The sequence below is a fragment of the Brassica napus genome, chromosome C3, assembly GCF_020379485.1.
Source record: "Brassica napus cultivar Da-Ae chromosome C3, Da-Ae, whole genome shotgun sequence".
In the NCBI taxonomy this organism is placed as follows: Eukaryota; Viridiplantae; Streptophyta; class Magnoliopsida; order Brassicales; family Brassicaceae; genus Brassica; species Brassica napus.
In genome coordinates this window covers 9,456,453-9,469,199 of record NC_063446.1, presented here as the reverse complement: position 1 = coordinate 9,469,199, position 12,747 = coordinate 9,456,453, and the positions used below count along the sequence as shown (strand labels likewise).

General features: G+C 36.5%; 3 protein-coding genes across 3 annotated transcripts; 2 read left to right on the top strand and 1 right to left on the bottom strand.

The window, feature by feature from the left end:
• Positions 1-941: 941 nt before the first annotated feature.
• LOC106383831 (glutathione S-transferase T3-like) lies at positions 942-2,409 on the bottom strand. The gene is made up of 2 exons (XM_022697476.2): positions 2,305-2,409; positions 942-1,406 (listed from the first exon to the last, which is right to left on the bottom strand). The coding sequence occupies exons 1-2, from the start codon at positions 2,407-2,409 to the stop codon at positions 942-944; spliced, it is 570 nt and encodes a 189-aa protein (XP_022553197.2).
• On the top strand, positions 2,252-5,337 carry LOC106387877 (EPIDERMAL PATTERNING FACTOR-like protein 6). Its single transcript, XM_013827811.3, has 3 exons — positions 2,252-3,123; positions 3,284-3,330; positions 4,779-5,337. Exons 1-3 carry the CDS (start codon positions 2,967-2,969, stop codon positions 5,025-5,027), a joined length of 453 nt encoding a protein of 150 aa, XP_013683265.1. The 5' UTR covers positions 2,252-2,966; the 3' UTR covers positions 5,028-5,337.
• A 5,736-nt stretch (positions 5,338-11,073) lies between these two features.
• LOC106387875 (CBL-interacting serine/threonine-protein kinase 11-like) lies at positions 11,074-12,621 on the top strand. Its single transcript, XM_048752410.1, has one exon. It carries the CDS (start codon positions 11,232-11,234, stop codon positions 12,498-12,500), a length of 1,269 nt encoding a protein of 422 aa, XP_048608367.1. The 5' UTR covers positions 11,074-11,231; the 3' UTR covers positions 12,501-12,621.
• The last annotated feature ends 126 nt before the right edge of the window (positions 12,622-12,747 follow it).

Sequence of the window (12,747 nt, the reverse complement as noted above, 5' to 3'; positions counted from 1 at the left end):
ACAGTCGATGCTTCCTATCATCCCGGGAAATCCACGTACCTCTCCAATATGAAGTAGATGCTGAAGATCATCCGGTGTTGGTCTTCTTAAGTACTCATAGCCGAACAAATTTATTATTGCTTCCACAAAATTTTCCACACATAACCGAGTAGTGGTTGCACCGAGCCTGAGGTATTCGTCGACCACATCAAGCGCAGAACCATATGCCAACACACGAATAGCTGCGGTACACTTTTGAAGTGCAGAGAGACCAAGCCTTCCGGTAACGTCTTGCTTTTGACGAAAGTATCGAACTTCATTGGAGAGGCGATCAACAATTCACATGAACAATGACTTGTTCATCCTAAATCGTCGTCGGAATAGAGTTTCAGGATATGTTGGAGTGTCACTGAAATAATCATTCCATAACCGGATATGGCCTTCTTCACGGCTTCTTTCAATAAATTCTCTTTTTTTTCTTGTCTTCCTTTCTTCTTCGTGATCAATGCCCAGATTCTCGAATGTTTGATCGAAATATTCATCAAAATATGAATCAAAATATTGATCAAACGTTTCATCAAATGAATCATCAAAATTGTTACGTGACGAAGTTGCCATGAAAGAGAATGGAGACTGAAAATATCTTTGTTTTTTGAAAAATGAAAGAGAATGTAGATTCAGAATATCTTTGTTTTAGATTCTTGTTTATAAAAGATTGACGAAAGAAATAGTTGAGAATTTATTTGTGATGAGCTTTCTCTCTTGTGTTTATGATGAGAAATGAGAGCAAGGAAAGAATAAAAAGGCACAAGTTAGACGTTTGGAGAGAAAAGATAGGCAATTTATAATAGATGTTTCTGATGCAAAATTATACAACTCCTGTCCATAAACTCGTGACAGAAAACAACAACACACTGCACTCAGTGACACTGCACTCTGATGCAAAATTATACAACTCCTGTCTAAGCGTGTTCCAGATTGAATCTCTTCTTGTGGTTATTGTAAAAAATTGTATGTGCAAGCTTCAAAACATCGTTCTCGTTCTGGCCGCTAGCTTTCTCCCTAGTAGCAGCTTCATAAGCACCACAGAACTTGCACACAAGTTCGTTTATCCTATGCCATCGCTGCTTGCAATGTTTAGCCTCCCTCTCTTCGCAGCCAGCAACCAGAGGACTTGCCGCAAAAAATGCGGCAATTCTTGTCCAAAAAGCTACAGATTTTTGCTCGTTACCAACCACAAGATCTTTGCTCGTGTTTAACCACGAGCTGATCAGGACAATATCATCATTTGGAGTCCATTTCCGACGTACACTTTTACCTGCAGCCGTGGCTCCATCAAAGTTTGAGGCTTCTGTTCCTGGACTATCTTCATAGTTACTAAACGAAACAGTATGTTGACTGTTATAAGGATCCATAACAGAAGGACACTAAAGAAAGAGAGGAAGTGGTAATAGATAGAAGAGAACAGAAGTTTTTTGAAGAAAGAGGAGAAACAAGTCGTATGAAGAAAGAGGAGAAAGTAATTTTTTTTATAGAGTATCGAATTAAAGCAAGCATTGATCACAGCCAAAGCTGTCCGAGTGGACTGTTATCTAACACAATAAACACACCATTCATTCCTATCTAACCATCACCTAATCTATTTATTACGTAAACATCAATATGCAAACAACAACCAAAGCAATTTATTACTTAACCTAACACTAACAGAGGATTAAATTTACTTAAAACCACCATCAAGGTACAATGCTTTATCAAACTTTAACAGAGGAAAGATTTGGGTGTTACCTGTATGAACAATCTATGGACCTTTGTCTGATGAACCAGTGTGAAGCCTCTTGATCAATTCCATATGTTAACAAAAAAATAACGAAACATATCAAAACTAAGAGCAGGTTTATACACTATCTATGACGATGAACAAAGACCAAAATATACCTAGTTATTAACCGGCACAATCTACCTCAGACAGCCTCTTCATCATTCCACCTAAAGATAAAACAGTGTGAAACAAATAAAAAAAATGACAGGAATGTGTTTATCAAATTGACGATGAAGAAGGAATGAATCTACCAGGATCATGCATCTTGATTAATCCACCTATAGACACAACAAAACAAAAAAGCAAAACAATTCAGAGGATTTATTTAAAAAGATTCTCGATGAAGAATCTAAGACATGCAAACTTCAGAGATTGAAACTTAAACATATATATTTGCAGTTATACCTTTCGATTCGTCTCAGCCGCAACAGTCACCGCTTTCCGTCGTCTCACAGAACAACCGATGGAGAGAGATGTCGCCGATTTGCTGCGACGAGAAGAACCTCCGAAGGAGAGAGATGTCGCCGATTTTCTTCGACGCGGAGACGCACCGCTAGAGCCGTCGCCGTTTTCTCGAGCAGAGACACCGAGATGAAGAGATTCGCCATTGAATCGCCTTTCGCGAGGAGAGAATACAAACATAAAAGAGAAAGGAGAAAATGAAAACACGGGTCTCGTGACCCCGAAACCGTGCGTGCTTTCGCGAGGTTAATTAAAGGATGCCCCTTCCTTAAATCTCTTTTTTTCTTTATTTTTAATCTCCCTTTAAGCTAACAAACCCACTTAAGCTACCCCAATAAACCTGCTCTTAGGTACCTTCCTTAATTACTTCTCTCTTCCTACACTCTTTCTCTCCTTTTATCTCTACACTCCCAAATTTAATTGCACATTTTTTAGTAAACGCCTCCTTGTTTGCTCATAATAGACTCATTTTCTTTTTAACTTCACTTTCTCAAACACCACTACTCCCTCTCCTTTTTTGAGAGAACCCAAATCATAGGAAACCAAAACACACTTATAAATCATTTTGATTAATCTTATATTTGTTTCCATTTTTATCTCTGATTTTGTAAACCCATCAAGTTTTTTTCATGACACTATACTGGGGGAGTCGTAACTGATCTCTGCTTCTTCATAAGTTGGGTGTTCAGAAAGTTTAGTAATCATGGGATCCCAGAGACCATCATCATCATCATCATCATCATCAATACCATCATCAGAAAAATCGAGAGCTAAATTCATTCTCTTTTATATATTCCTACTCTGCGTTGTCCTCTATGTGTTGACCACTTCCATACCCCCTTCCTCACTTTCTTCTCCATGTAAGCCCTCTTTCTTTTTCCGGTTAACCGAAGATATATTTATTTATATGTCTTGAATATCAAATAAATCAAACATAAATTTCTTATAATATTTGGTTCGTATGTAGCATTGAATCAGTACCGTGCAATCTATATATGTTATGTTTATTCTAAAATGCAGATTTTAGGAACTCTAATTCTGGGAAACTAGGGCACTTCTATGCACAGGTTCGTAAGATTTTTTACCCTCTACTTTCTTGCAGTCCTCCAACATGAAAAATATTAATTTTTAATGATGAGTCAATAATTAACTGAAGTGGTCAAATACTGTGTTTCATATATATATATATATATATATATATGTATATATATATATATCTAAGCATAACCAACCACATAAAGTCCAAAAAGCTTAGTATAATCTTCTCCTGATTCAAGTATCTTTGAAGGATAAGACTGACGTTGATTCATCATCATCAATGACATTTTAAATAAGCTTATAATGTGGGGGTCTCTAAAAGGACTTCACAACAAAAGAAGGGGGGTGGGGGGTGTTGCTAAAATACGCATGAACAGTCAGCGATTGTGACGGCATGTTGAGGCGGACTGAGCAGCAGAGATGACATGTACTCCTGGGAGGCGGACTGAGCAGCAGAGATGACATGTACTCCTGGGTGTTGCTAAAATACGCATGAACAGTCGGCGACTGTGACGGCATGTTGAGACGGACTGAGCAGCAGAGATGCCATGTACTCCTGAAAAGGATCTCAGCCGTTCGATTCGCTTCAGCACACGAGGACAAGTACAGTAATCGACTTTGGTCCGTTCACCACATATGGGTCCCTGCCTTGCGTTTGTCTGTGTTTCAATCACGACCGAGTATTAAATTGGTAATATTATCAGTTCACTCGCCCCCACGGCGCACGTTACCGTATGACAAGCTTCTTGGAACTTCTCAATCTCTCTGGCTTTGAATATTTTAATCCGTCCCGCACCTCAGTAACATAATAAAAATCTTTACATATATACCATATATTTATAAATTTTTATAACTGTTAGAACCGCATCGCAGTTGTACCGTTTGTCTCGCATTGCTCAATCCGCTGTTACCATTCGAAACCTCTATTTTTTTGGTAATGTGCGTAGCGTTTTTTCGGAGCGGTAATCACCGTTCTTATCTCACATCCCCAGCCCTATCTTCAAATTTTTTTCTTAGCTAAAATGCGCATTTAAACAAGCACACGCGCATTTGAGCTCAATCGTGTACATTTTTGCTAAAATGTGTACTTGAGTAACATAGTTCACTCGCTGTCTTGTAATAATGATAGCAACCGAAATTATTACTTCTTCCGTTTCGATTTAGTTGTCGTTGTAAGGAAAAATTTCAATTTTAAAATAAGTGTTATTTTAGAGTTTCAATGCAAAATTTATTAATAAAATTCTTCATTTTATTTTATTATTGGTTGAAATATAGTTTGGTGTATAGATAATTGTGTTTTTATTTTGGAAATATACAAAATCATATGTTTTTTTAATATGTGTGTATAAACCTAAAATGACAAATAAAATGAAACGGAGAGAGTATTTTTTAAAATATATATTTCATCGTAATAGTTTGGTTTACAGGAAAAACAAATACAATACAACCTATTCTTAATGGTAACTGTATCATTCAGGAGGAGGAAGGCAAGAGTACACTTGTGATAAAGAAGATGAGGAGGATCGGTGACTGGAGCAAAGAGGCGGAGCTACGGAGGATTTTAAGGGGATTGGGGTCATCTCCGCCACGGTGCACCTCCAAGTGTGAAGGATGCACGCCGTGCAAGCCTGTGCACGTCCCGGTGCCTTCGGGCACTCCTGTCACCGCTGAGTACTACCCTGAAGCTTGGAGATGCAAGTGCGGCAACAAGTTGTACATGCCATGATCTTTTATATACGATATATATACTCACATAATATACGTTATATATATATGATTTATATGCAGGTTCATGATCATATGTAATGTCTCTACTCAAATATTTATTATATATTAAACATGCTTCTAGGACAAACCCCAACGTGAAGCTTTGATGACTGATTGATGTTGATGATGCTCGTTTATAGGTCCGTATCTACGATGTTTTGGTAGCATATATATCTTCTTATCTTGTATAATATGCACATTAATTAGTACGTACATGTATGATTGTGGAGTTGTGTTAAAAATAATTAATGAGCATGACTAGCTATGAATTATTGTCTTGTTCGTAAGATGACTAAAAACCTATATTATTGCTCTCTTCAATGTATGGGCTTCCTAATGTCACATAGGTTTAGGCTCATAGTATATTGTCTAATATAATAAGCAAAAAGCCCAATAACCTTGCGTCCCTTAGCACATATATAAACCGATATCATGCATCCTAGTTTTTTTTCTGTTGGTTTGTCCAAAAAAAAAAAAAAGTTTTTTTTTTGTTGGCAACATCATGCATCCTAGTAAACTTGTATAAACTAAACAATCTATTCCCATAAGTCCTTACATTTTGTAATCATGTCAACTTATCACTCAGGTAAGTTATTCATATACAGTGACATGATATTCAAAAAAGAATATGCTAAGCAGCTATGAGGTATCCAAACTACTAAGACAACATGTTTTATACGGATACAGTTTATCTTCAAACAAAGCCATAAAATACTTTTCAAGCATTTCAAAGCGTGGTTATAACTGAATGATTCTTTTTCTTTTCCTGTTTAAATGTAAGAAGTAGGTCTAGGCATAAAATCCATAACCCGAAATCCGAACCGAACCCGAACCAAAAAACCCGATATGTATCCGGTCCAAAACGTAAAAATATCCGAATGGATCTTGTAAAGTGGTACAAAACATATCCGAATCCGAAGTGTTATTAACCAAACCCGAACGGGTAACCCGAAAAACCAAAAAATCTGAAAAATATCTGAAGAAACAGATCCGAATATCCAAAATAATATATAATATAATTATATGAAACATGAATATATACTTCAAATATTCAATTTCATATTTATTTTGATATGGTATCTAACAATAAGTATTTAAAATTTAAATAACTACCTTAAATACTTAATTATATATAAATAAGTATATATTTCTTATGTTTTGCTTTTAAGTTTTAGATTTTATTTCGGGTATATCCGAACCGATCCGATATAACCCGAATCCGAATGATATATAATTACTTTATGGGTTCTATGATGTGATACAAAACCGACCCGAACCCGATGTGTTATATCCGAATCCGCCCCGTACTTGCAAATTTACTAGAATGGAACCTAGGAGGTGTTATAAAAGAGAACCGAAATCCAATCCAACCCGAATGCCAACGGGTACCCGAATGCTCAGGCCTAGTAGGAAGCTTTTCATGTAAAACTTTAATAAACTCTTCGATGGAAGTTTTATTTTCCCAGAACGTATCCCGTGACATTTTGTACCCAAAACAAACGCGATATGTGAAAATAATACTTTCCATGTTCTATCTTAGACTACTTACAATGGCTAGTTGAATAAAAAGTTTCTAACTCTTAAATGTATTGCAGTGGTAAGTTGAAAAACAAAACATGCTTCGGTGGATTCATTCTTAGTTGAAAACATTCAACGGTGTTGAATTCATGAAAGTGGGGACCAAACAAACAAGTGTCATCAACTGATTGGATGGTGGTGAATAATATTTTTTGATTTAAAAATTTAATATATATATATAATGTTTTTTATTGGTTACAGATATTTTTGGTATTTTTTCACCCTAGGAGTATTATTTAACTCAACATTTTGATGATATAACAAGCTTTATATCTAATATTTATAATAAGCTTTATATCTAATATTTAATATAACATTCATTTTTTAAAACTCTATAATATTTGGATATCAAAAATACATATTCTATGAAAGAAATTTCAATGGTAATTATGCCCTCTTTCAAAAAAAAAAGCAATAGTAATTACTTTGATATTCACCCATATTTATTATTTGAAAAACTATAAAGTATTATTTATTTTTAAAAAGTTGTTTAGTTATAGTTATTTTAATTAAGTTATAATTTCTTATTTTTGTTATTATATAATTATTCAAAAAATTGATGGAGGTAAGTTGTTGAATCTTTTTAAACAATACCATTGTAAGTGTAAAATTTTTATGGATGTTGAATTAATAGGTGTAGAAAAGAGAAGATGAGGTAGATTGTTTTTTTTTTCTTTTTTTTTTTGACGTTAGATGAGGTGAATTGTTAAAAGGTGTAAATTAGGGTATTGAATATTTCCAACCAATGTACATAGTCTAATTACTAATAAAAATGTATGTTTTCTTGGTCCGTCGAAAACAATAATACTATATACATGTAGACGATAATCATAAAAATAATTAGTCTAATTGGTTAAATATAGATAAATAATTTAGTCTCTAATCAGATTATATAATAGATAAATAATTAGTCTCAGGTGAGATTAAATAATTATAATAGTAATACTAGCGTATCATCACCGATTTTCCAAAATCAACGGGATATGTGGAGGGAGCTGCCGGCCCATATCCTGAACCGTCCAGCTGGAAGCCGGTGTCAACTTATTCCACCGTTGAGATATTGCCACGTGCTATCATTTCCTATTGTAATAACACCTGACAGCATCCCATGCAATATTTTTTTTTTTTGAAATGAATTCACTAACCAAGTCGCTATCTTTTTTTTTTTTTTTTTTGCTAAATAACCAAGTCGCTATCTTCACAACCAAAATAATAAAAATCACATGAGATGAGGCACGCATATACAAAATATTCATTTATTGATCTATTTTTACCATATATACAAGCTTCTAAGAGCAAGTCCATTCGTTAGAGATTTTTATGGGCTCTAATGAATAAATTAGTAATTAATTTTGTGATCTGAAAAATTTAGAACCCTTGTTAGTTCAATTAAATTTTTCATGGTCCAATGGGAGAACCTCTTTGAGGTTCTTAAATATATATATATATTTTTAAAGTTAAATTATTAAATTTAAATTTAACAAAACTTATAAATTATTGGATTTCATAAAATTAAAACAAATATGACATAGAACATATTAAAAATAGAAATACAAATTTATAATTAAAATTTTTAAACAAACATGAAAGAAACAAAGTAAAACTTCCTATAGAATTTGACACAAAAACTAGACAAACACTAGGACACTAGAATCAAAATCCAGGTCAGGGTGAGAAGTGTTTTTGAGCATATTTACCTTAATGACCAGCTCAAAGCGTACAAGATCTGAATCTAACGTTGTGGGAGTGTAAAGCTGAAAAGCTGAGTGATATTGTCGAAGTTGGGATGCTGAACAACCAAATTCCACTGCGAGTAATTCATATTGTAGTTAAAGTTTGTGATTGTGACCTTCACACGCCAGTACTCTTTGTAGTTAGTTTTCACATGCCAATGAACTCTGATGGGACACATATGCTGTGTACATTGCAAGAGCGGCTGGAGGTTGTTCTTCCCACGGCTGTTGCGGGGTCTTGTGCCCAGGAGCTAATCACACCGCCTCGACAACAGTTTGATATATGTTGGTTGTATGGAGTTCCCGGTAACAAGTCAACGACGGTGGGGGTTTTCTTGCAGCAATGAGGTATGTTGCCTTTGAACTTAGAACAATCTCCTTGTTCTGTGGCTTGTGCACCAACCATACTCCATATTACTTCCTTTTTATACCAACTCCATCTTAGTTGCCAACCCGGAGCTTGAATGTGACGGTATTGTTGAAAATTGAAGATTGATACAACAGCCTGAAGATAGAAAAAAATATTATGAGTTGGTTAGTATGGCAACTATGAACACAAGAATTTGATTATATAATAAGTGGTATTGAAGGATGAAGTTATAAATATTTGTTACCACATAGCCATCAGCAGTCCATCTAATGATATCCCATTTTATGGTGATGTTTCCAGTTGGATCAAGTGCATCATAAGCTTCTGTGTATAAGATGATACAAAATAGGTGAGATCATAACCAAGAACAGAGCCAAATCTAGAAAGAACCCAAAAACAATTTTTTTTCTTATCAATTGGTTAAGTGAAACAGAAAAGATCAAAGCTTATGCATGCAACAAGTTGACCAACATCGTCATTACATGGAGATGGAGGTTCTAAATGTCAAATTCCTATTTATTAGAATCAAACACTAATTGTCTCAGAAAGCAAAGGAGCCAAAGGTCATAAGAGAGAAAACAGAGTATTGAGAGCCAAACCTGTTTGTGGTGAAGCTGGTCCAAGAAAGATGGGAGCTTTATACGTCCTAACAACATCCTCAATCATGTCAAGAAGATCAAAAGAAGACGAACCTCGATCATGTCGATGAAGCGGATGATGTTGGGGTGATTGATCTTCCTCGAGATGAAAATCTCCGACATCGCGATCTCCATGGCGATCTCCTTGATAGCAACCACGTTCCATCTACACCACCGAAAACGATCCCCACTCAATTTGTTGTCTCCATCGAAGAGAACAAAGAACGAAGACGAAGAGACAACGAAGAGGAAGAGAGAAAATGCAAAAAAAAAAAAAGTCAATAATAAAGTGACACATATAGGGTTTTTAACAACTCTACTTCCTCTTAATTAGGCAGCGGTTCTTTCTGATTTTAGCATTTTTGATTTATTTTTTTTGCTTTTTCACTTTGGAACCCCTCCTTGGAACCACCAATGGAGGTGGTCTAAATAGTTCCATAAGTTATGAGGTGTTGTTAGGTGAAAAAATCACGCGTAATGCAAATAAAAAGAAGTAGAAACCCTCGACAGTATAATGAGTGATGACAAAGACCACGTAATAATTTGTGTAATTGGTGGAATTTTATTAGTTCGAGGATAAGAACGAGATTTTTTATAAGATCTAAATAATTAAATATATACATCGGGATAAAATTACGCAGCTGGATGGAATACTCCATAATCTGGTCTCAGATTCTACGAGAGTGGGATGAGACATCTGACCGTTTCTATTTTACTCGTCTTAAAGACATGATTTTAGCTTCAGTTAAAACTCCTGTTTTAGGCATCATCTATATCTGCTTTTACCCTTTATTCGATTGAGAACTTACCCCTTTTTCTTAATTAATCATTTTAAGACAAATAACGAATATTCACGCGTTTCAGCTCCTCTTAAATACCTAAGCAACCGCTTTTAAAATTCTTATTCCCAGTTGAACAAAACTTAGGTTCACCCCATAGGGTAAACTTTTAAATTCACCTCTCATTCTAGAACCAATCAAATTGCCACGTAAATAATTAATTAAAAAATATTAAATTTATTTTAAAATAACTAAAAAAAATAATGCTAATTTTAACAACGCTGACACCGCCATCTAAACCGTAAACCCGAAATCTTAATTTTTTAACCCTAAACCGTAATTCTAAAACCCAAACTCTATACCCTAAACCCAAATCCTAAACCCTAAAACCAAATTGTATATTCTAAACCCAAATCCTAGACCCTAAACCCAAACAGTAAACCTTAAATCCAAACCTTATACCCTAAACCAAATCCTAGACCCTAAACCCAAACCGTATACCCTAAACCTAAATATTAGACTTAAAACCCAAACCGTAAACCCTAAACCCAAACCCAAACCCTAAACCTAGATGCTATAAGGTTTGAGTTTAGGGTCTAAGATTTGGGTTTATGGTTTGGGTTTAGGGTTTATGGTTTAGGGTTTATTGTTTGGGTTTAGGGTATACAATTTGAGTTTAGGGTATATAATTTGGGTTTAGGGTATAGGATTTGGGTATAGGGTTTAGGGTTTAGGGTTTGGGTTTAGGATTTAAGGTTTAGGGTTTAGAATTTAAAATTTAGGGTTTACCGTTTAAGTAACGGCGTCATCGGCATTAAAATTGGCGTTATTCTGTTTTTTAGTTATTTTTAAATAAGTTTAATATTTTTTAATTAATTATCTATATGGCAATTTGATTTGTCATAAAAAGAGAGGTGAATTTAAAGGTTCACCCTAGGTCTTGTTCTTCCCAGTTCCATACAAAGCAAACAAACAACAGCAAAAAAAAAAAAGACAAGTTAGCATACGTGTTCACAAGTTTATTCAGACCAATCATCTCTCAGACGACTTCTGGCTTCTAAACCTATGCCGGAGATCCAGATTGTCTCCGACAACAGCAACACCAATGCCTTGTTCGGAAAATACGAGCTGGGGAAGCTTCTCGGCTGCGGCGCATTCGCCAAAGTCTTCCACGCACGTGACCTCCGCACGGGCCAAAGCGTCGCCATCAAGATCCTCAACAAGAAGAAACTCCTACTCACAAACCCAGCCCTAGCCAACAACATCAAACGCGAGATCTCCATCATGCGACGTTTATCTCACCCCAACATCGTCAGGCTCCACGAGGTCATGGCCACGAAGACAAAGATCTTCTTCGCGATGGAGTTCGTCAAAGGAGGAGAGCTCTTCAACAAAATCTCCAAACACGGACGCCTCAGCGAAGATCTCAGCCGCAGATACTTCCAGCAGCTGATCTCCGCCGTCGGTTACTGCCACGCGCGCGGCGTTTACCACCGCGATCTCAAGCCGGAGAATCTCTTGATCGACGAGAACGGCAGCCTCAAGGTATCCGACTTCGGTCTCAGCGCGTTGACGGATCAGATCCGACCCGACGGGTTCCTACACACCTTGTGCGGCACGCCTGCTTACGTGGCGCCCGAGATTCTCTCCAAGAAGGGGTACGAAGGCGCGAAGGTCGACGTGTGGTCATGCGGTGTCGTATTGTTCGTTTTAGCCGCTGGTTATTTACCGTTTAATGATCCGAATATGATGAGCATGTACAAGAAGATTTATAAAGGAGAGTATCGTTGCCCTAAGTGGATGTCTCAAGATCTGAAACGGTTCATCTCTCGTCTTCTTGATATTAATCCCGAGACGAGGATCACTGTTGATGAGATTGTGAAGGATCCTTGGTTTGTTAAAGGAGGTTTTAAACCGATCAAGTTCCACGATGAGATTGATCTGAAAGGAGGAGGAGGAGGTGAGGTGGAGGGGGTGAAGAGTTTAAACGCTTTTGATCTCATTTCTTTCTCGTCGGGATTAGATCTCTCCGGTTTGTTTGCCGGTTGCAGCGAATCAGAGAGGTTTTTGTCGGAGAAGTTGGCGGAGGAGGTGGAGGAGTTCGCGAAGGAGGAGAATCTGAAGGTGAAGAAGGAAGAATATGGGTTTGAGATGGAAGGGCAAAACGGGAACTTCATGATTGAGATTTATATTTCGCGGCTGAACGATTTGCTCGCGGTGGTGGAGGCGAGGCGGAGAGGTGGCGACGCTGGTTGCTATAAGGAGATGTGGAATAACAGACTGAGGGTTAAGCTAACTAGCGTTTGCGATCAAACGCCAATCGCAACTATTTGAAATGATGTGCCTTCAAATCAAACGCCTAATCGCTGTGGTTGAATTGGCTGGATTGATTTGCGTTTTACTACGTTTTTAGAAGTATCACCCAGAAAAAGGGAAAAAAAAAACATATTGCATTCTTTTTTTTTTTTTTTTTTTGTCAACCATTTCGTTTTATTAAACGAAAACCCATTACAAGTAGACAAACCATTCCCTTACAAAATTGAAATTAAGCCCAATACGAAGCCCAAGCTAAAAAGATAAT